This window comes from Mesoplodon mirus (genome assembly GCF_964341445.2).
Source record: "Mesoplodon mirus genome assembly, chromosome: 20".
Taxonomy (NCBI): Eukaryota; Metazoa; Chordata; class Mammalia; order Artiodactyla; family Ziphiidae; genus Mesoplodon; species Mesoplodon mirus.
Window position 1 is genome coordinate 9,152,716 of NC_138996.1, and position 21,269 is coordinate 9,173,984.

Genomic DNA, 21,269 nt, shown 5'->3' on the forward strand with positions numbered 1-21,269 from the left:
GTGCTGCAGGCATAACCGAGTTAGTGTGTGAAACGCACGCAGACCCCCTCCTGGGCAGCGGGCTGCGTGGGGTGTTTGCTGTCACCACCCCTAGCGGTGGGCTCACAAACCGTGCAACCCCCCGGCACTCTCAGAACGGGAGGAGAGCTCCTGAACTCGCCCCTGTTTGACCGCCGGGGAAACCGAGGCCCAGAGAAGGCGCCCCGCTTCCCTGAGCCCCACAGCGGGAAGCCGCAGGGTCAGTGTGCCGGGTCCAGATCCTGGTTCTTTCTGCCACGCCGGCTGCAGCCCAGAGAGGAACGGCCTGATCCCCAGAGGGGAATTCCTTTCAGCCGCAGCTGCTGGGCTGCATTAGGGAGTCAACTCTGCAAAGCCGAGTTTAATGCGCATGGTTCCTGCCCTGCTGTTGACAGCCCAGCCTGGGAAGAGCCTTTAAGGACAGGCCTTAAATAGACACACCCGTGACACGCTTGCATTTGGGGTTGCTGTGCTGCGTAAGCGGGGACCGAGGCCTGAGGGGCTGATGGAGCTGCACGGGCTCCCAGGGCCCTCCCTGGACGCCTGCGCTTCCAGAGCTGGGCCTGAGCAAATCACTCACTCGGGGCTATTTTTGAAACAAACCCCGCACCCTCCAGGGTGTTAGCCGGCCCCATCCCAAGAGCGAGCGGGGTGACATCATTCTGATCATGGCAGTAGCAGCCCAGGGACACACACAAGTAGCCACGTTCTGCAGATGTCTTATTTTCCCAAGTCCGAATGGGACAGTTTTCCTGGGCAGAGCTGCCTCTAGCTGTCACAGGGCCACCGGCCCCTGCAAGCTCTCAGGGCTGGTGTCGCACGCGGTGACTTTAACTCGCGCCTCCAGCGCCCAGGACACGCACACCTGCCTGTTTCCTTCTAGCCCCGCCGGACAGCCTGGCAGCTGGCTTGGGAGCTAAAATTACTGGAGCCTGACGTCACCCAGGCCGAGGGCAGAGCTGGGCTCTCAGCAGGAGGGCACTCTGGCGGCAGTTCCACTAGGGGCCCTGCATCCTCCTTTGCGGGGAGAAAATGGAGGGTGTCCCAGGGGGCCTGCAGAGTCCCAGAGGAGAATGAGAGGCCGGGCCCCCGCCTGGTGGCCCCCTGGCTGCGCAGGCCCTGGAGGGCCACACTGGTGAGGAGGTGAGGATGTGGGCCTTCATCACCCAGCTGCTGGTCACCCTGGTGCTGCTGGGCTTCTTTCTGGTCAGCTGCCAGAACGTGATGCACATTGTCCGGGGCTCCCTGGGCTTTGTGCTGACGCACGTCCACCAGGAGCTGGACAAGGAGCTGGGGGAGAGCGAGGGCCTAAGCGACGACGAGGAGACCATCTCCACCAGGGTGGTGCGGCGCCGGGTCCTCCTGCAGGTAACCCAGGCGGGGGCAGGCCGGGGCTGCGGGCGCCGCGCTGGGAGGTGTGGGACGCTGCTCAGGACGCCTGCTGGAGGAGAAGGCCGGGCGGGCCTCGGGTGGGACGTGCGGGCCCGGAGCTGGGCGGCACGCACCGCCCGGCCCAGCCCCGACTCCCCGACCCGGCAGAGGAAGCTCGGCTCTGGGGCTCAGGAAGCCGGCCCCCTCCTGCTTCTGTACCCAGCCAGCCCAGGGAGGCAGCAAGTCCCCTCCGGGCGAAGGCGTCTGGGGCAAGGGGTTCTTCCCCGTCAAGTGCCGTTGGAGTAGAAATCAGGGGCCTCCCTCCCTCTCCGTAAAGCCCGCATAATCGCCCCTGTTTTGCCCACCCCCGCTGCCGTGGCAGCGCTCCTGGGAGCCCAGGGCTCCCTCCTGTCCTCGGGCCCAGGACCCCCCCGGGGTGCCCCCCACGCAGAGCCTGGTTTGGCGGCCGAGTTGCAGTTTCCTGCCAGGGTGGGGACCTGCGGGACTGTGGCTACTGCTGGCGCTACTTGATTTCTTCATCCTCTCTCCTTATTCCCAAATTCCCGCTGATGGATCTCCAGTTTTCTCCCTTTCTCTAATTCCAGGGGAATGAGCTTCAGAATATTCCAGGGGAGCAGGTGACAGAGGAGCATTTCACGGATGAGCAGGGCAACGTCGTCACCAAGAAGGTGGGTGCACAGTCCCCCTGAGCTGGGCAGAGGCAGGCGGGCTGGAAGCTTACGAAGGCGGTGGACTCACCCCCAGCTTCTTGCTGCTGCCCTAGCAGAGGGGTAAGCACCTGCCGCAGTCCAGACGTGACATCCCTTACAGCCACTTTGCCTGATTCAGCCTGAATTAGCTCCTGCGACTGGGTTCCAGAAGGACCGGGCCCCGTGGAACACCCCAAACCTAGTCCTGTGATGCCTGGCCCTGAAAACAGCTGTACAACAGCAGTACGGGGGTCCCCGTGGGCCTCCGGAGATAAAAGGACGTGGGATTGCATGGGGTTGGCAGTAGGTTTACACCAGGAGACGTGATTCTGCCTCACAGGTGCTGGGCACGGGGCTAGGTGTGGGCAGCAGGCAGCCCTGTGTTGCTCTGGGGCTCGTGCTAGGTCAGAGCAGGACCCCATCTCCCCTCCTGCACGGGGAGCGTCATGCTGGTTTGTGTTCTCACCTCCCACTGCTCGCACACGGCACGTGCAGAGCAGACTGTCCTTGGAATATTTGGATGCGTGGATAGGGAACACGTGGATCCACGGGACAGGAACGCCGTGCCCTTCAGGGGCTCACGGTCCTGAGGGGAGGACAGGGGGCATAAACTTCCAGCACACCAGGAGGCAGGATGGACCGCCCTGGGCTAGAGGTAGAAGTCGGGGGGCGGGGGGCATGAGACCCCGATCATCCATGAGCCTCGCTAAGAACCCCCGCAAATTCCAGCCCCTCTGAGGCTGCCCAGTGCGAATTCCCCACCCGATGGGGGGTGAGAGGCCGTCCCTGATCTTGACGGCTCAGAGAAGGGCACCTGGGGACAAAGGCTGCTTCTAACCCCCCACCTCATTCCGGGGCCTGCTCTTTTCAAGGTCTGTCTGGACGGCTTCCCCAGCCCCTTCTCCCCTCCCTCTCTTCTGCAGATCATTCGCAAAGTTGTTCACATTGACCCATCCGGAGCCGATGGCACCCAGGAGCCCGAGGAGGTGATTTCCGGGGGGCCCCTGGAGGACCCTAGTGAGATGGAGGCCGATGTTGATTACTTTAAGACTCACGCCAAGGTACTGCCCGGGCTGCAGCCTCCCAGGCCCTCGCTCTTCCGAGGCGCCGGCCCGTGACTTCCGCTGCCCTCTGCACCAGCCCCCTTGGGGTTCACCGCTCACCTCTCTGCTCCCCCTCGAGCCTCCTGCCCCTGGGGGCCCTGTGCCCGCCACCTCCGTAGGGCGCCTGTGTTCTCTTGCCGTCCCTGTGTGTGATCTGTCCTGCCTTGTGTCTGCAATGCTGTCTCCAGGTGGAGCTGAGAGGGTACAGTAGCCTGCAGCCGGACCTGATAGAGGGCCGGAAGGGCGCTCAGATAGTGAAGCGGGCCAGCCTCAAAAGGGGGAAACAGTGATCTCGAGCCCCTCCCTGTGGAATGGCCTCTCTGGAGGTAATGCGGTCGTTCTCCATCTTCTCTGCATGGCCTGGTCCCCCGCGACGCCCCGCCGAGAGGCTGCGGACTTGCGCACCCCTACCCGCCTCCTCCTGGAACTCCCTCCCCTCCCAGCCCCTCCCCGCTGCCCAGCATGACGCAGGAGGTCCAGGCACTGCTGTGGGCTCCAAGCACAGACCCCCACCTGCTAACGGCGCCTCTGAGCTCCATTGCCTCTGAGAGAAAACAGCAGCATCTGCTGACCTGTTCCTCAGCAAGCGCAAAAACATATAGAGTTGAGAAAGTGCTTCCGTGAGTGCGAAGCACTCGGTACATCTCAGGAGGAAGTTATCCTGGAAGCCCAGCAAGGGGGTCTGGAGGGTGCAGTGGGGTCTGCTAGGCTGTGCTGTTTCAGTGCAAGTGGCCAGGAAGAGCTGGACAGGGGGAGGCCTGGAACCCAGCTGTGCCTTGAACCTTGAACCCTAGGCTCCCATCCTCCTTGGTATTTCCTGAAGCATGTCGAGCCCTTGCTTTCTAGGAAGAGGCGAAGTTATCAGGAGGCTTGGGAGCACTGATGGCTGGGGGGCAGGGGCGTGATGTGCAGTGAGGGAGGGAGGGAGGCCGAGAAGACGCGGCGAAGGCTCTGCAGCGGGCTGAGCAGTGCTGGGGGCTTCGGGGCCAGCTCGGACCTCCGTCCTCCCTGAGGGGTCCTGTACTGAGCTGCCCCGAGGCCCTTCGCTGTGCCCAGCTCGGGCCAGCTCAGTACCGGGCGCGTCGGGGTGGGAGTCGGCCGGAAGCAGGAAGCACGTGGCCCCAGCTCCCGCTGGCACCGGGCTCTTGTCACCTACACCCCCAGGGCCTGGCTCTGGGCCCGCGGCCAGCAGGCTCCTCTTCCGCATTCGGCAAAAAGCAGGGCCGCCGCCTCCCGAGCCCCCAGAAGTGCTGACTCCGGGCTTCCCTCAGCACTTGGGCAAAAGAAAAAGGTCTGGCCGATCCAGTTATGGGATAAAATTAGACCTGACTTCTCAGCAGCTTAAGGAGGTCACAGTGTTAACCCCTGCACTGCCAGGGGTCCGCCGGGCTGCTGGTTTAGGACATCAGCTGTGATCAGTCCTGGAAATAGTCCAAAGGTGCAAGTAATTCGGAAAACCACAGAGTGGGATGAAAAGTACACTCTTGGGCCTTATTTTTCTTAGGGCAGAGACAGAAGCTTTAAATTCCAGCTTCTGTTTGGCTCAGGTTCTGCTGATATTCCTGAACAGGAGAGAGGCAGCCCAGAAGCCAGGCGAGGGGAAGGGAGGAACCTAGACATTTTTCAAAAAAATGTTTCTGTAGGTGATCTGCAAAGTGGCTGAACCCCCCCCCCCCAGGGGATGTGGCTCCAGACCACCGGGCGTGGGTGTTAGGGGACGCCGAGCAGAGCAGCCAGGCTGCAGCACAGGGCCAGGGCCTCCGCCAGGAAGAGGCCAGGGGAGCGTGCAGTGGGGACAGTGGTGCGGAAGCCAGCGTTTGGGAGGGACAGCCCAGGGGACAGCCTGCCATGCTGTACCCTCTGAGCAAGACAAAGACCGCTGAGGGCTCTCTGGTCCTCCATACGCACTGCCTGCCACTCGCAAGCATGCACGGTCCCCAGCCTTGATGGATTCCAAATGACTGCAAACTTGCAAATTCGCCTACTAGCTCCTAGTTTATTGTAACCCCAAACGCAGCAGCCCCAGCACTTCCCTCCCGTGGCCTTTCAGGGACGCGCACACAGTGGTGAAGCACTGAATGCCCTGCGTGCCTGTTCCCAGCTGAGGTCAGACAAGGAGGCCTTCTCTCTGTCCCCGTTTCAGTTCACACTCTGAACAATTGCCCTTTTTGCGGTCTATTCAGTGTCACTTTTTTTTTTTTTTTTTTTTGCATTTTTGTGCTGTTTGTTGGTGATTTCGCTGTTTGAAATGGCCCTGCTGTCTAGTGTCCCTAAGAGCAGCAGGGCTGTGATGGGCCCTGCGTGGGAAGTCCGTGTTTAGAGGAGCTTCGTTCAGGCACGAGTTATAGCTCTGTCGGACATGAGTTCAGTGTTAATAAAGCAACAGTATACAGTTGACCCTTGAACAACTCGGGGAGTTAGGGGCGCCAACCCCCAGGCAGTTGAAAATCCCAGCACCGCTCTCTCTGCCTCAAAAGCAAAGGAATTGATGAATGACTCACCCCCAGGGCGGGAAGCTGAAACAGCTTGGATAGAATCCTGGGCTCAAACTCTAGTTCTTTTATTTCTATGTGTTGTGATCTGTAATCCAATACAAACTTTTCCCCACACTTAGTTCATTTAAAGATCTGTAAAATGAAAATGCAGATACTGTATTTATTGGAAAAAGAAACAATGTATAAGTGGACCCGTGCAATTCAAACCCACATTGTTCAAGGGTCAATTGTACATGAAATACGTTGTCTTTAAAGAGAGACACACAAGGTTGTGTGTTCATTGGTTGAGAAAACCGTTGGACCAGAGGCTGGCAGGAACCCTGTACTTTCCTCGGGAGCAGTGGTCCCAGGATTGGCTGATTCAGGGCTCCTGGCGACTTGAGAGAACGTGCCTCCTGCGAACAAGGACAGTTGACTGTTCCAGAGAGAGTGAAAGGGGGTTGGGGCCCAGGGTCCAGGCCTGGCTCCTCCAGTTCGCAGGTTGCCTTACATGTCGTTTCACTCCCTAAGCTTCCCTCTCCTCGGGGGAGGATGAAATCCGTCCCTCTGTGTGTCACACTGGTGTAAAAAGGCTTAAAAATAACCAGGATAACTGTGAGGATGGCTGAGAGGGGTTAGGAGAACGGTGTGTTCTGGCGCTCAGCCAGTTGCAGGTCTTCCTTGTAGCGTGACCCGGGGCGGGTCAGCTGACCTCTCCCAAGCCTCAGGCGCCCCAGCTGTAAAATGGCAGTAACGCAGATATTCCCTTTGTGCGGCGATCCATGGGTTTCTCTTCGTGAGACGGCTTTCTGAATTGTCAAGTCCTAATCCACCAATTCTCCAAGTGCCATCTGCATCCCAGTCACCCAAGAGTCTGGTTAGGATGCAGATTCCTGGCCCCTGACCCACACCTACTGCATGACAATTTTGGAGCTCAGGATTTGGCCACAGGCTCGAGTGATTTTGATGCCGATTGAAGAGTGGGTTACTAGGACCAATTCTGGTTTTGCTTCCCAAACCTCCCAGAGGTGCCGTGGCACAGTTGTAGCATTTACACCTAAAGGGTGAGCAGAGATGAGTCATGGCGACAGTGTTCAAAGCTGTGGAACACCCCAAAGGGCCGAACACCCCAATCCTAGGCGCCTGTTCCGATTCCCCTGCAATCACGCCCAGCCTTGGGAAGGAGTTTGCAGGAGTCCCGGCGTATGCGTGAGGGGTGCTTTCTGGTTGTCCTTAAGCAGTTAGAAAATAGCTGTGGAGTCAAGCCTGATGGGGTGCAGCAGACAGTAGCAGCTGGTGGGTTCTGCTCTGTGCCCAAGTACGTAGGTCCAAGAACCAGGGTGTCAGCGCTGCCAGAGGACAGTGGAGAACAGGCAGCCTGTGTCCTTGGGTTAGAGGCACCCAGCCGGGCGCTGGGGGGCACCACCCATGAGACGGCTGTTGTTTTTTTTGTTTCCCTTTTTAAGAGACACTTTCCATGTAGGCACTGTGGTTGCAAGACCTGTGTTGGCTCTGATTAAATAGAATATTTTAGTAAATTTGAAAATTCGCCAATTAGTAATCTCAGTAGGAGGAGGCCAGGAGGCCAGGGGTCGTGTTTTACTTTGCTCTTTTAAGCGACAGTCCACCCTCACTCGCCGGCCCCGGCAGGTGTATCAGAGTCTGGGGCTGCCGGAGAGAGGAGAGAGCCGCAGACGCTGGCGGGGGAGGGGGCAGGTGGCACAGCACAGAGAGATGACACGAGGAAAAAAGCCCGACCGCAGAGCCACTAGAAGCGGCAGGAGGCTATTTTCTAAGCGTTTATAGGGTGAGACCCTGTCCAGGGGCACCCAGGGCGGTGGCAGAGTACCGGACCCAGCTGGAGGTTGCGGCTCTATTAGAGTCTAATAGAGACGCACTGTATTCCCACCCCGGCTGCTGCCTGGATGCTCCCGCCGGGCCCGTCCCTGCTCCTCCTGGAGTCTCAGCTCACCCAGAGATGGGAAGAACGGTTACGCTAGAAAGATCTCAGCCTCGAACTTTCTCCTCTGCTCTGTGTCTGGGCAGACGAGTGGGAGGGAGACGGTAGCCTGTCTTCCCCAGGCTCAGGCTTTCATCACATCTCCTGTGTGGCGTGCTTAGCGCTGGGGTAGGCGCCGTGGGACTGGTAGGAAGGGTAAGGGCTTTGCTCTTGCCCTCAGAGTGTTTATACTCTAGCCAGGGAAGTAAGCAGACAGGAGAGAGGACAGACAGGACAGGGCATTTCTGGAGCCCAAGCACGGCGGCATCCGATACTGCTCAGTGTCCTGAGCGCTTCCTAGGTCGTTAGCTCTCTCACATCACAACAATCAAACGAGGTGCATCCTGCTGCTGCCCTCGTCTTACAGCAGAGGAAACTGAGTCCCAGAGAGTGTAAGTAACTTGACCGAGGCCACACAGCAGGAAATTGGCAGAGACAGGATGTGAATGCAGGCAGACCGGCTTCAGAGTTCATACTCTTAACTGCACGCTGAGATTACTCTGCATGCAAGGCAGCAACGGGAGAGAACAGATAAGAGGAAGCTGCAGTCTTCAGGAAGGCCTTGTGGAGGAGAGGTCTGCAGGGTGGTGGGCAGAATCTCAGCCAAGTGGAGACTGGATGGTGTCCTTGACGGGGGAGCCGAGGACAAAGGCAGGCAGCGGCGGGCCTGCGGGTTTGGACTTGGAGGAGGGGCTTGGCTGGCAGTGATGGGAGAGTCCCCTCCCGGGCAACCGCTCGCTCAAGCCACCGGCAGTAGAAGGCCTGGCCTTTTGCTCTGGGGAGGAGCTTAGCCCCACCCTCCCTCCCTGGGGAACCACTCAGGCTTGAGTTCCCCTTGATCACCTCCAGCCTCCTCCCCAGCCCTGGCACCTGTGGCACCCACGATGAGCTCCCTGTCCGGGGACACAGCTGTGCCTCAAGTGAGTTTCCAGCTTTCTGTGTCACTTCCCACCCCACCCAGGAGATTGTCAGCTCCTCTTAAGGTTAAGTCCCTGCAGACAGAACCCTGGGTGGCTGGGCTTGGAGGTGGGCTTGTCCCCCCCCCGGCTGGAGGAGCAGGCCCCACGGTGTGGCAGGAGCCCCATGGCTCTGTGATTCCCAGGCTGCAGAGTTGAACTTCACTCTGGCAAAGCTGCTGTCTTCCAGCCTAACATACATAGTCCCCTGGGGAGAAGCCATCTGGTTTTCAAAGATCCCTTTGCCCCAGTAGAGGTTGTCCATCCAAAGGGCACGGGGAGAGGAACCTGAGGCCCCGACAGTCAGGGCTGTGGACCAGAGCCAAAGAGGCGCTGAGGTCCCTTGAGGCCGTGAGCTCCCGAGGCCACGTCTGCTCCATCCCCGGGTCCCCAGGCTGGCACACAGGAGATATCAGTGCATGTTGGCTGAACCAAACCAGACAAGCCTGGGTGCTGCCATCCCCTAGCCTGGCCCTTGCTGGGCTCGAGCACGTGGCCCCTCTCCTAGGTGCTGGGTACACAGGGACCTCTCCCCAGGTGACCGCACGGGCACAGAGTACCCCACAGGAGGGTCTCCCAGGGAGCTTTTCGATGGGCATGGAGCTAGTGGCAGCCTCTGGGCAGTGCGAGAAGGATGGCTGGTATTTCAGGAAGGTCCGGGCCAAGCTCAGTGCCTTTCAGCTCCTGCCTGGCTTGGGGAGGCTGCTTTTCCTGACTCACCCCTGCCCGAACCGCCAGCACAAAACTCTGGATAGTGGGTTTTGGCTGGGAGTTGCGCCTCTAAATTCTAAGTGACTCCTCTCTGTGTGTCCCTCAGGATCACACCTCGACACCCAACCCTTGAACTCCACACACTCTGCCACGCACCCGAGAGCTGGACCGAGGCCCCGGAAGCCGCGCACACGTCCCTGGAGGCTTACGGCATGACCTCTGTAAGGGAGGTCCTTTAGTCACCTGTTCGCATGACCTACCGACTGTAGACGCATGACCTACAGTCCTCTATCCTGCCTCTGGCGATGGTGGATCTCTTTCGGGAGTCTGGATGGAAGCAGCAAGAGCGGGGAGAGAGAGGGGGGACGTAAAACAAGCGCAGGAGAGCACCGAACGCAACAGCAAACAAGGGCTCTTTTGTGGCTGGGATGAGATATTTTTTTAAATCATTTCAATTTCAACTTGTTACAGGGTACTTTTTTTTTCAACCTCATCTGTAAGAAATCCATGTGAGCTTCCTGGAAAGGAAAAAAAAAAAAGAAAACTAGACATGAAATCAGTTCCACACCTTAATCCCTTACCCTCATCCGCCAGCCTTCCCCACACCTCCACGCTCCACGTGTGACCAGCCCTGCCGCTCCCCCTTGGACCGAACCTTCCAGAACGCTCTACATGGCATCAGGACACACACACGCGCGCACACACACACACACACACACACACCCTCTCCCCTCTGCTCAGTATACACACAGATTTTACTGTGACATCCGAAGTTGTATAGACTCTCCTGTGGATAAACTGGAATTTTTTTTATGTTGTCGCTCTCTCTCTCTCTCTGCCAGTTTCAGTATTAATCATCTTCCAATGGAAAATCATTACCCTCAGAGTGCATTCGGGGTTCCTCGTGTTAGGGACTTAAGACTCTGAGGCGAGGACCCCCAGGCTTAGCTGTAGGGCTCCAAGGGAGCCACTGCCCATCCGAAAGGGTCTTCACTCTCAGCTGGGGGAAGGCCGGTGGCTGTCCCAGGATTGCACCAGCATGTTCAATAGAGAAGAGGTTTTCTATAACTTCAAGCACTTATATCATAGTCCGTGTTCAAAGTGTCAACTGTACAGTAATCAGCCTTGTGTATATGAAAAACAATAAATACTATGCAAACCAATAGAAACACTTTAGCAGTATGTACAAAGCACTAACAGCTCAGCTCCTGAGGACTTCTCCAGGCTGCGGGAGAAGGAGTACAGCCTGTCTCTCCGTGAAAGAGGAAGGATGGGAGTACGGCTAGGGAAAGCACCTGCCCGTTCTTAGGTCAGCCGCCGCCCCGAGGTCTCCCAGAGCGAACTTGGTGCTCTAAGTCCAGGCAGCCGTGGGATGCGGGGCCTGGGCTGGGCAGCCTCAGTGCCCCCATCTGACCAACACCCCACCCTGAACCCCCTGGAGAGGCAGCACAGGGGGAGAAACGGCGGACCACCAGGAGGCCCCAGCCTGGAAGGAGACCCTCCTGGGCCAGGGCCCCGTCAGGGCAGGACGGAGATGGCGGCTGGCTGTTCCTTGCCTCGGTGCCATCGGGGAAGAGCCTTAAGTTACACCAGAGCCCCCGGCAGAGGGAGGCCCGAATCAGCACAACACGCCGGCCCTGCGCGGCACCCTCCGGGCCAGGAGAGAGACTGCAGGCTCTTCTCGCCCGCCCAAGGGCCACTGTGTGTGGATGTCCGGTCACCTTCCTCCCTGCCTCTCTGCCGAGATGTCCTCAGAGCACATCCGAACCTTCCAAGTAGCACAGAAGCTCCCACGATGTCAGAGCCCCCCACCCCCCGAGGCCCCGGCCGGCCCCGGCGCACAAGTGTTCCGGTGGGTCCGGGGTGGGGGGCGGCTGGCCGGGCTCCCCGAGGGGCGGGCGGGGAGTGGGAGCCCGAGCGCGCCCGTCGGTCCACGAGCCCCAAACCCAACCCCCGCGGGGGCCGCGCGCAAAGCTTCCCCTCCGGCCGGTCCCTCCGCCCCGCCGCGGCCGGCCGGACTCAGTGAAGGCCGAGGAAGACAGGCGCAGGGCCGCCTCCCGCCGCGATCTGCCGCCGCCTCGCCTGGGCGCCGCCGCCGCCGCCCCAGTAGCTCCTGTAGAGCCGCGGCCCCGGCCCCGGTTGCGCTTTGGCTCGTCGCTCTGTCTGGCTTGGCTGCTTGGCCCGCCGGTCCCCGGGCCTCGGCGGCATGCTGTGTCCGCTGCTAGTAGGAGCTGTAGGGGAGAGGTTTGGGGGTCGCCACACAATGCCTAGAGAATGCTGCAGTCTGCACCTTAGACGCTGTTTAGGAGTTTTGGAATCACCTTGATTTTTTAAATTGTTATGAAAATGATTCTTTTCTTGACTCCCACACGCTCTGTGGGACCTCCCACCGCGCACCCCACTCCACTCTGATGTATAGACCATTCTCCCTACACCAGCTGGACAAATGTCAAAATTAATAAAGAACTCGACTCATGGCACAGGCCTCCATCTCTCCTTCCCGGCGCATCTTTGGGGAGTGTGGAGAGGGGGCGCTGGGGGAGTCTGGGGATGATCAGTCTGCAGGAAGGCCTGCGCCCCAGGGAGGCGCCCACCTTCTCTGGAAACTTGGACAGCCCCCTTAATCAGGACCACCCACTCTAGGAGAGGCACTCCCCACCCCGCAGATGGTAGAACAGATTTCTGTCCCACCTGAGGACCATGTGATGGGGGCAAGTCCAAGATGTTGGGAGGGGGGCGCGCCACAAACACCAGGGTATGCGGCTGAGCCCACAGTGGGCATACACTAAGGGGGACCCTACCCCCCAGTGCTCCCTGTGAAGGCATCTGGCCCCTGCAGGCAATGCCATTCAGAGTTCAAGAACTTCCAAGAAAATCGCTCTGTTCCTAACTAGCTCCTAACACTTCATGCAAGGCTGGTCACCAAGCTGGCCTCAGTTTCCTCATCTGTCAAATGGGGGAAGGGATTAAGCGATTGCAAAAGTCTCTTCAGTTTGTCATCCTGGGAGTCCTGAACACAAATGCCTTTGTCAAGCTTGGCGCTAAATAAGAATAAAATTATGTACTGCAGGTTTTCCTCCTCACAAGTTCCCATCATTGGTGGGGGGGTCGGGGGGTGGCCAAATCACAGTCACAGGGTCCTAGGAGCACTCTCCGCCCTCACTCTGATTGTGAAGCTTCTCTCTCAGCATCAGAAAAGACATCCAGATCAAGGGACCAGCCATGGCTGTGCACCAGCCTCACCCAGAGGGTTTTGTAAAGCACAGGTTCAGAATCCCAACTGCCTAGGTGATTCCTGCAGCAACACTGGGAACTGGAGTTCAGTTTCCCAAATGGTTGTGATGGGCAACTTTGGAGCACAGCCAATTCAGACCGATAAGAAATTTTCTCATTTTTAATCCAAACTTCCAGAAAAGCAAGGTCCACAGCCTTGGTGAGGTCTTTCTTGTGTTAACCTACGTCATCTACTCTACAGGGTCATGGCCAATTCCAGCCCGAGCAGATAACAGCAGCATGGGGAGAGCCGGCTCTCTGTGAGAGGGGAGCCTCCCCTCAGCCTGGGCCCTTGGCCTCCTACAGGAAACCCAGGAGCAGGCTTGTCTCCACCTGCCAGAGGGTGACCATGGACTGATCAGAAACGGCTTTGGGACTGCCAGGCAGAGGAGGGATAGAAGTCCATCTGTCAGGCAGCCACTGTTTTTCCTGTCATTTTGCACGTCCAGACCAGCGACATGCTGATTGCCATTTTTAAAAAAACTGCAGGAAAGGATGCTGTTCCGTGCAGAAATGACCCAAGTTATTTGCCGCATTTTCCCTGTTGGTAAAACAGGGGAGAGACCCCAGTAGAGCCTTGTATGTTGTAAAAATTCATTAGGAAAAGAAAGGCATATGGGTGCTCGGCGATTCAACCTAGTCTCATCCGTCAAATATTTACTGAGCACCAACCAAGAGCCCGGCACAGGCACCACCACGGAATCAACCGCCATCTCAGCCATCAAAGGTTTCCATCCCACGTGCCCAGCCAGGCAGAACATGACAGAGGCACAAATGAGTCCTCAGAGGAGGAGGAAGGGAGAACGGAGGGATCAGGGGAGGCTGCCCAGCGGCAGAGGCAGAGGCAGGCAGGACCCACAGCCAGCACTCCCGGAGACGCCCCACTCCCAGCCCCTGCCCCAGGCTGCCTGGCAGGTTCCCACCCCCAGGCTCTCAGGCCCCAAAGTCCAGCCTCCCCACTTACCCGGCCCAGCACGGAGGAGGGAAGGGAAGCATCCGTGTCCAGACTGCACACTCCCCCAGAGGCTTGGGCATGTGCCCAGAAAGGGGTCTGGACACCTCAGGACAGCATCCCCTGAGCCCACAGGGGGTGCAGCTGGAGGAACTGTGCCCTCCAGCTGCCCCAGGGGCCCCCCGGAGCGCTTTTTCCTAGATGCTCACTTGGGGGACCAGGAGCTGGTGGACCCTCTGAGAATGAACATAGGTTCCAGAGTACTCTCTCTTTTCTTTCTCCCCCCCCCTCCCCACCCCCCCATCTCTCTCTCTCTCTCTCTTTCTCTCTCTCTCTCTCTGACGCGCGCGCATGCACACACACACACACACACACACACACACACACACACACGCTGGCTGATTTTACAGTCAATCTTTCAAAGTGCAATTTGTCTAGGAAAAGCCAATGTGAGGCCCGTGAGGGTTTCCACCAATGGCGACGCGGCTCGAGCAGCTCAGCCAGTCTCGGGTCTGTATTCTAATGGGCCCCATCTTTATCAGGGAAATGTTGCTTCTCTGAACTTGAAACTTCTCATGGAGGGTCCCCAGACTCTGAGGCAGAGAAGGGGCCTGAGCTGAGGCGGGGGGAGCCACCTCTCCCCAGGCCGGGCAGGAACAGAGGGCAGGGGCGCTGGGAGGGCTCGCACCTGCGCTGGGAGCACCTGACTTCCCACGCGGTCCCGGCCCCGGGCAAGGACTGGGCCGAATGCCTGGGTGGGAGGGCGGCCTGAGGCTCGGGCAACTTTGACCCTCCGGAGCTGCCATGGGATTCTGGACCGGAGCTCGGGGGCTCTAGGAGCCTGGATTTGGGCTTCCCACCTCCCCTTGGCCCTTGGGGGGGGCCATGGAGTCCAACCTGCAGGGCCCGTTCCTGCTGAGCAACGCGCCGCTGGCTCAGTTCTCGGAGGTGAAGGCCCCTGTGTGCCAGTACTCTGCGCAGAACTCCTTCTACAAGCTCAGCCCCCAGGGGCTGGGCCCCCAGCTGCCCGCCGGGACCCCGCACGGGATCACGGACATCCTCAGCAGGCCCGTGGCCGCGCCCAACAGCAGCCTCCTCTCCGGCTACCCCCACGTGGCCGGCTTCGGTGGGCTTGGCTCCCAGGGCGTCTACTACGGTCCCCAGGTGGGGAATTTCTCCAAGGCGGGGAACGAGTTCCCCACCCGGACCCGGAACTGCTGGGCGGACACGGGCCAGGACTGGCGAGGCGGGCGGCCGTGCGGCAACAGTGAGTACGGGGAGGGGGTGGGGGGACGGGGGACGGGAACGGACGCTCACAGGGGTCCTCGGCCGCCATCCGACAGTCTGGGGCAGACCCCAGGGTCCGGCCCTCCACGTGGTGCAGCAGGGGCTTCCCCCCTCCCCACCCCCACCCCGGCTTCGCTCCGATGGGCGTCTTGACCTCCGCCCTCACTCCTCACCAGCTGCCCTCCTGGGGAAGCCGGGGTCCCGGGAGACCACACGGCTCACCCCCACCCTGTGTACAGTCCTGCTCACCTTCCGTCTCCCGCCCAGAGCACGTGTCACCACCTCGTCCAAGCAGGCACATGCCGTCCCCAGTGAGAAACAGCTACTGCATCACCTTCCCAAAGAGCCCCCTGCGCGTGTGCCGGCAGCACTCAGGGACACAGAATGTACCCTGAGCCCATCTCGGTCCCGCTGCCATCAAGGGGGCCTGCTTCCTTCCTCGGGGTTTATGTGAACAGCAGCACCCGTACCACCCAGCCTCTGGGAGCAGCTGCTGAGTCCAGTCCCACTGGGCCCTCGCTGTCGGGGGACCTCACCCACCCATCCCCAAACCGTGGTTTTCAGAGAGTTGGTCCGGGGCCCCCAGGATGCCAGAGGAAACTTCTCATGGAGGGTCCCCAGACTTTGAGGCAGAGAAGGGGCCTGAGGGACCAGAGGAGGTGGCAGGTTGTGCACAGGCAGGGGAGCATCACCCGGGAGGCAGGGGGAGTGACAGTGGCTGCAGGAACCACCCCTGGGCCCGGATCAGGGGGGCAGAGGGGCCCTCCACTTCCATCCCACCTGGGGGCTCCTCCACTGGCACAGGGGCTTGGGGCGGCCCAGGAAAGCCCGAAGCACACCTGCCTTCCGCCCGCTATGCTGCTCGGGACCCTCACACCCCTCGTCAGCCTGAAAAACAGGGAGTCCCACAGGGGGCCGAGACCTCATCTCTTGGAAGCTATTCTATAACCTGGTTTGTGGGTGCTTTAGGCCTTCAGCTGACCCTGTTTCTCACTTCCATGTCCCCCTACCCACACGCACCCCGTTTCCACACCCCTGCTCTTCAACCTCAAATGCACGTATACACACAGGGAAGTATCTGAGTCAGTGGCTGCATTAACACAAGGGGAGGGGACTGAGGGTGACAGCCTCTCAGGAGGCCTCATCTCCTTTTTGTGCCTCGGCTTCCTCACCTGTAAAGTGAGGACATGGGATATGAGGGTCGGCTGCACGGCACAAGGCCCTGCACGTGGGCATTCTGCTTCCCCTGGTCCCCATCCGCCCCCCCACCGCCCCGCCCCGCCGAGCTCCCGAGAGGCTGCCCTGGCCGGGCAGGGGTCAGTTCTTAAGGCTCCACGTCCGGACTCTCCATGGGGTTGAAGCCACATGACTCCCAGGCCTGGTGACAGGGGACAGCATTAACTTGGAGCTTAGGGTTCTAGTTTCCCGGAAACCTGGGAAATGGGATCTCAAGAGCAAGGAAGTGGAGGAACCCCCAGGCCCCTGGGGCCCTGACGGTTGGTGGAAGGTGCTAAATCCGTCTCTCGGTGACCTGAAAGAACGTCCCTGAGACCCAGAGGAAACTCCAACCACCCCTCGGGGTGTGGCTGCATTACTGCATAGTGAGGGCATTACACAAGGAGACCCAGTTCTAGGCATCCTCTGGCCCTAATCAGCTAAAACCTGGGGCAGGCGCCCTCGGGGTCTCCGCCCACCCAGACATGGCAGAGGTATGCTGCTTGGGTGAGAGGTGCCACCGTGCCCCCCCAACCCCAGCGGCTTCTCCGTACAGGCGCTCACCCTGTGGGAGAGGCGGGGCAGGGCTGGCGCCCCCCAACCCCGCGAACCGCACACTTCCTTCCTCCCACCAGCCCCGGACCCCCTGAGCGATAGCATCCACAAGAAAAAGCACACCCGGCCCACCTTCACGGGGCACCAGATCTTTGCCCTGGAGAAGACCTTCGAGCAGACCAAGTACTTGGCGGGTCCCGAGAGGGCGCGGCTGGCATACTCGCTGGGGATGACCGAGTCGCAGGTCAAGGTGAGTGTGTGAGGGACAAGAAAGTGTCTGCCTGGCAGCGAGGAGCCCCACTCTCCTGGCAACCGCAGCTCAGTGGGAGGCCGTCCTGGTGTTTGGGCACCGCCTGCCCACCTAACCCTGGAGACGGTAATAATGACCCTAACGCCAAAGGGCTGTCATCTCCTGAGCCCTCTTCTGAGAGCCTTATGTGTGGCAGCCCATTTAAACCTCACAGCATCCTGGTGGTGGGCCTTATTACCCATCTTACAGGGGAAGAAACAATCTCAGCTGAGCCTCTTGCCCCAGGTCACCGGCTGGTAAGTGAGTACCCTGGATTAGAGGGCTCTAACCTCATGACTTCCCCTCCTCTGCACGATCAATCGAGGCTAGAAGTCTCAAGAGCTGATGGCAGCCTCTGGGCCGGATCAGAGCTGGCTTCAGGCTTGTTCCGTTAGCCAGGCAAACGAGCCCGCCTTGGTTCACCAAACTCGAAAGTGAAGATAACTCCTCCCCACGCCTGCCCATGAGGTCTGAGCCTCTTTGCTCAGCTCGGGGCAAGGCTCCCTCTCAAACTGCACACCTCGGGCCTGAACTCGGGGGGTAAGGCCGCTTCTGTCCCCTCAGGCTCCCAGGGGGACCCCTGGCAACTCTGAGGCTCACTGTTCCCTGAGGGGCTCTTGGTGGGGGCACCAAAGAAGCAAGCTCTGGGCTCTGCTGTAACTGCCCGGCACTGTGAAAAGGCGACGGGCTTGAGGGGAGAAGGAAGCACAGGGGCTGCTGGGGACCAGGGCCTGGGCTCCCTCAGGGCGCTGCCTCTCCAGCTGGCCACCCCCCCCACCCCCCGGGCAGCTCCCTCCACCCAAGGAGAGGAAGCGCCGAGTCTAAGAGGAAGGCCTTTCCGCACCACTCCGCTTCTTTGGGTCCTTTCTGCAAGCTTCTGTCTCCAGTAATGAGCATGTGTTATTTTTATAGTTGGGGGGCAATGATTCATGAAGCTCAGTGAAGGTCTGTGAGGTTAAAATCATGTCAGCCCCTTCCACCCAAGTACCCAGATGGCAAAGGAGAGGCAGATACACCGCAGGGAGGGTTAGAGCTAAGACGAAAGGGCTGCTGCACTCACATTTATTTTTATTTCCCCCCTCAGAAAGAAAAAGTAGTGTGACTCTGACAGCCTAGTCCATTGCTGAACCATTTATTTTACGATCAAGATGAGGCGGGGGCGGGGGGGGGGGCTTCCCTGGTGGTGCAGTGGTTGAGAGTCCGCCTGCCGATGCAGGGGACACGGGTTCGTGCCTCGGTCCGGGAGGATCCCACATGCCGCGGAGCGGCTGGGCCCGTGAGCCATGGCCGCTGGGCCTGCGCGTCCGGAGCCTGTGCTCCGCAACGGGAGAGGCCGCAACAGTGGGAGGCCCGCGTACCGCAAAAAGAAAAAAAAAAAAAAAGATGAGGCTGGGGGGATACTTGCCACCGAGTGGGGCCGCCCTCCCCAAAGGGGCCCCGTGCGCGCTGCGCGCCCGCGTGACCCTCAGCGCCCTTCTCCCAGGTGTGGTTCCAGAACCGGAGGACCAAGTGGCGGAAGAAGAGCGCCCTGGAGCCCTCGTCCTCCACGCCCCGGGCCTCGGGCGGGGACCGCGCGGCCTCGGAGAATGATGACGACGAGTACAACAAGCCGCTGGACCCCGACTCAGACGACGAGAAGATCCGGCTGCTGCTCCGCAAGCACCGCGCCGCCTTCTCGGTGCTCAGCCTGGGTGCGCACGGCTGACCCCGCCAGCCTCCGCGTCCCCGCGGGTCCCAAAAGGCTAACGGGGGCTGCGGGGGAGGAGGGGGGAGGGGGGAGGATGGACAGGGAGAAGCAGGAGATGAAGGGGAAGAAAGGGGGGGGGAGGCCAGTCTCCTAAGGGAGGAGGGGGCAAAGAGGGAGACGTGAACTTGTCCTGAGACCGGGCACCCCTTCCGCCGCCTTGCACCTCTGTGGGCCCAGGCCTGGCGCTGCCAGCTCTGCAGATTCTAAGTACACAAGTAGATGAAAAGCGATCAGGCTCTGCGGCCGGGACACGGGCCGTGGGGTCCCAGACACGCCACCGTGGCAGCTGCGGGGGCGGGGGAACCTTCCCCCAGGGAAACCGTTGGCTCCGGCAAGGGTCCCCATGTGGGCTGACTGCAGAAGAGCTGGCATGTCCAGGGACCCTCCTCGAACCCCGGCACAGGAAGGATCCCACTTGAGGGGCCAGAGCCCCAAACCTAATCCAGGCGGGAGGAAACCCACCCGGGAGGGGAAATGGGTCCCAGCAAAGAAGGAATACCCCTGACACCCCAACTCAAGGATCATGCCCCTGGGGGGAGCTGTCCTCCTGTGATCCCCTCTCCACTCTGCCCTCAGAGAGGATCCCCCACCCCAGGACGGGAAGAGATTAGAAGCGCCCACTGGGGGGAAGAGGCAGAGAGAAGGTGAGAAACGCCAGCATCCATGCTGCACCCCAGAGCCTCCCACCTGGGCGGTGCCTGCCAGTGCACGGGCAGGACCCCCAGAGAGAAGGGAGCATCCCGCGGGGAGGGACTCGGGGCAGGAAGGGACCTCAGAACCCCCTGTTCCTCCAACGGGGTACCCCCGCAGGAGAGGACAGGACCTGGCCGGAGGGACTCGCGTGGAACCCACGACCCTCCCTTCCCTGGGGCGCCCTGCAGCCTGGCCTTGGAGCTGGTGCTGCGGAGGGCGCTGCCCAGCAGGTGGGAAGGAGGGGGCCTGCAGCAGGCGGGGTGGGTGAGGCCCTAGAGGAAAGCAGCGGAAAAGGCACCAAGCAGTCGCCCATCTTCACTGGCTTTTAAAAAATAAAGGGTAAAAATAAAAGTCCCAGAAACCTCCCCATGGCTCATGTGTTTCCGAAAAACTGTCTGTGGGGTCCCAGGCGTGCCAGCTGCTGGGGGGCCCCTCCGGAGGGCAGCGTCTCTGCCCCCAGGGGACAGGGCTCTGGGAATCAGGAAACCTGCAGGCATCGGTTAGTCTCAAGTCTCGGTGGTATGCGCCAGGCAGCGCCATAGTACAGAAACCCGAGAGGTGTTCAGCGGGGTCCTTGACCTGTAGGAGCTCACGGCCTCGTGGGGGAAATTATCTGTGGGGAATTCGGTACCGTAAGGAAAAGATCCCGGGGCAGAGAATAGCAACATGACAATGACTGAACACCTACTAACTCTTCCCATGTGGAAGGCCCGACTGTGTCACGTGACCCCACCAGAAACCCGGGAGGAGGGATTGTCCCTCTTGCATGGATGAGAAAACACAGGCCCAGAAGGTACCTACACCAAGTTCCAGAAGTGGGATGAGGCCACCTGAGCTGACGCCCAGGCCCTCACGTCTACCGCGAGGTGCAATGCCTTTTACAGGCCTCTCCTGTAAAGCCAGAGGCTGGGCTGAGATGTGCTTTTCAGGACCTTCCAGCTGTAACCGTCTATGCCAGCTCCAGCAAGCCCTCCAAGCTGTGAGCAGCCTGCCCCCTTTGCTGTCCCAGCAAGTCCTTCTGTGGTCCCTTGGGCCCCAAAGGGTGGGAGAACTGGGCTGGTGCAGTCGGCCTGGAGCGGGAAGGAGGGTGGGACGGAGACCCCAGCTCGGGGCCTCTTGGAAACGGAGGCACCGAGCCTTCATCATAACCCTACTGGACCCAGAGGGTGGAGGGCCATAACAAGAAGATGTAGGATGCTTTTGAGCCGTGATCCTCATTCCACAATGAGGCCCACACTCGGTCTCTCTCCACGTAAGGTGGGAAGGAAATAAGGAAGCACCTGCCCTGTGTGCTCCTGGCCACAAGCTGACACGGGGGTCCTGAGTTGCAGCAGGCCGGACGGCCACCTGGGAGGACCCAAGGACCCTCCGGGTACAGCCACAGAGATGAAAAACTCTGTGAGCCAGGCGGGGCCCAGGATTTCCTGAGCACTTTGAGGAGAGTCTGGGGCCTGCTGGCCAGAGGAGGCTTTCAACATAATGCAAGTGCAAAGTCATGAAGCAGGCGTGGGGAGAAGCCAGGGACAAGAAAACTGGGCTCGTTTGCCTTCTTCGTAAGTGTATTACAATCCTAACACTCTATTAGAGCTATAATTCTTGTATGTCTGATTCACATTGTTTGGGGTCAGTATTATATCAAGTGAAGGGAAAATTTTTTCCGCCAAGGAAACATTTGCTGAGCTAAACAAAACCGCCTCCAATGTCCAAGTTCTGGAACACCTGCCACTGGAACCTCTGGGTCAAGGCCTCCAGCCTTCCTGGAGTCCCCCTACCTCACCCCTGCTCCCAAGTATGGGGCCAAGCGAGGAAGAGGCACTGCTCAGGCCTCATCAAGGGACCAGATTCCCAGTTTGAAGGAGGAGAACAGCCACAGGTGAATGGCCCAGATGCCCAAGGGTAATTTGGGATAAGTTTTG

The 21,269-nt window shown here is 59.8% G+C and overlaps 2 protein-coding genes across 7 annotated transcripts in view; both read left to right on the forward strand.

Annotated features, from left to right (window-relative positions):
* Positions 1-10,068, forward strand: part of ANK1 (ankyrin 1) — a gene marked incomplete at both ends in the record, with an annotated part of 100,498 nt that extends 90,430 nt beyond the window's left edge. For 2 of the 6 annotated variants that reach the window (XM_082608494.1, XM_082608495.1), the window contains 3 exons: positions 1,995-2,078; positions 3,023-3,085; positions 3,391-3,492. In XM_082608494.1, the coding sequence (XP_082464620.1) occupies positions 1,995-2,078; positions 3,023-3,085; positions 3,391-3,492 (249 nt within the window). Of the gene's footprint in view, positions 1-1,167; positions 1,387-1,994; positions 2,079-3,022; positions 3,161-3,390; positions 3,493-9,448 lie in introns of those variants that run through there. The other 4 variants (XM_082608497.1, XM_082608496.1, XM_082608493.1 and 1 more) reach the window with 4 other exon arrangements.
* A 4,384-nt stretch (positions 10,069-14,452) lies between these two features.
* NKX6-3 (NK6 homeobox 3) lies at positions 14,453-18,618 on the forward strand (the record flags this gene model as incomplete). Its single annotated transcript, XM_082608710.1, has 3 exons — positions 14,453-14,834; positions 16,705-16,874; positions 18,397-18,618. The coding sequence occupies 3 exons, from the start codon at positions 14,453-14,455 to the stop codon at positions 18,616-18,618; spliced, it is 774 nt and encodes a 257-aa protein (XP_082464836.1).
* Between the last annotated feature and the right edge of the window lie 2,651 nt (positions 18,619-21,269).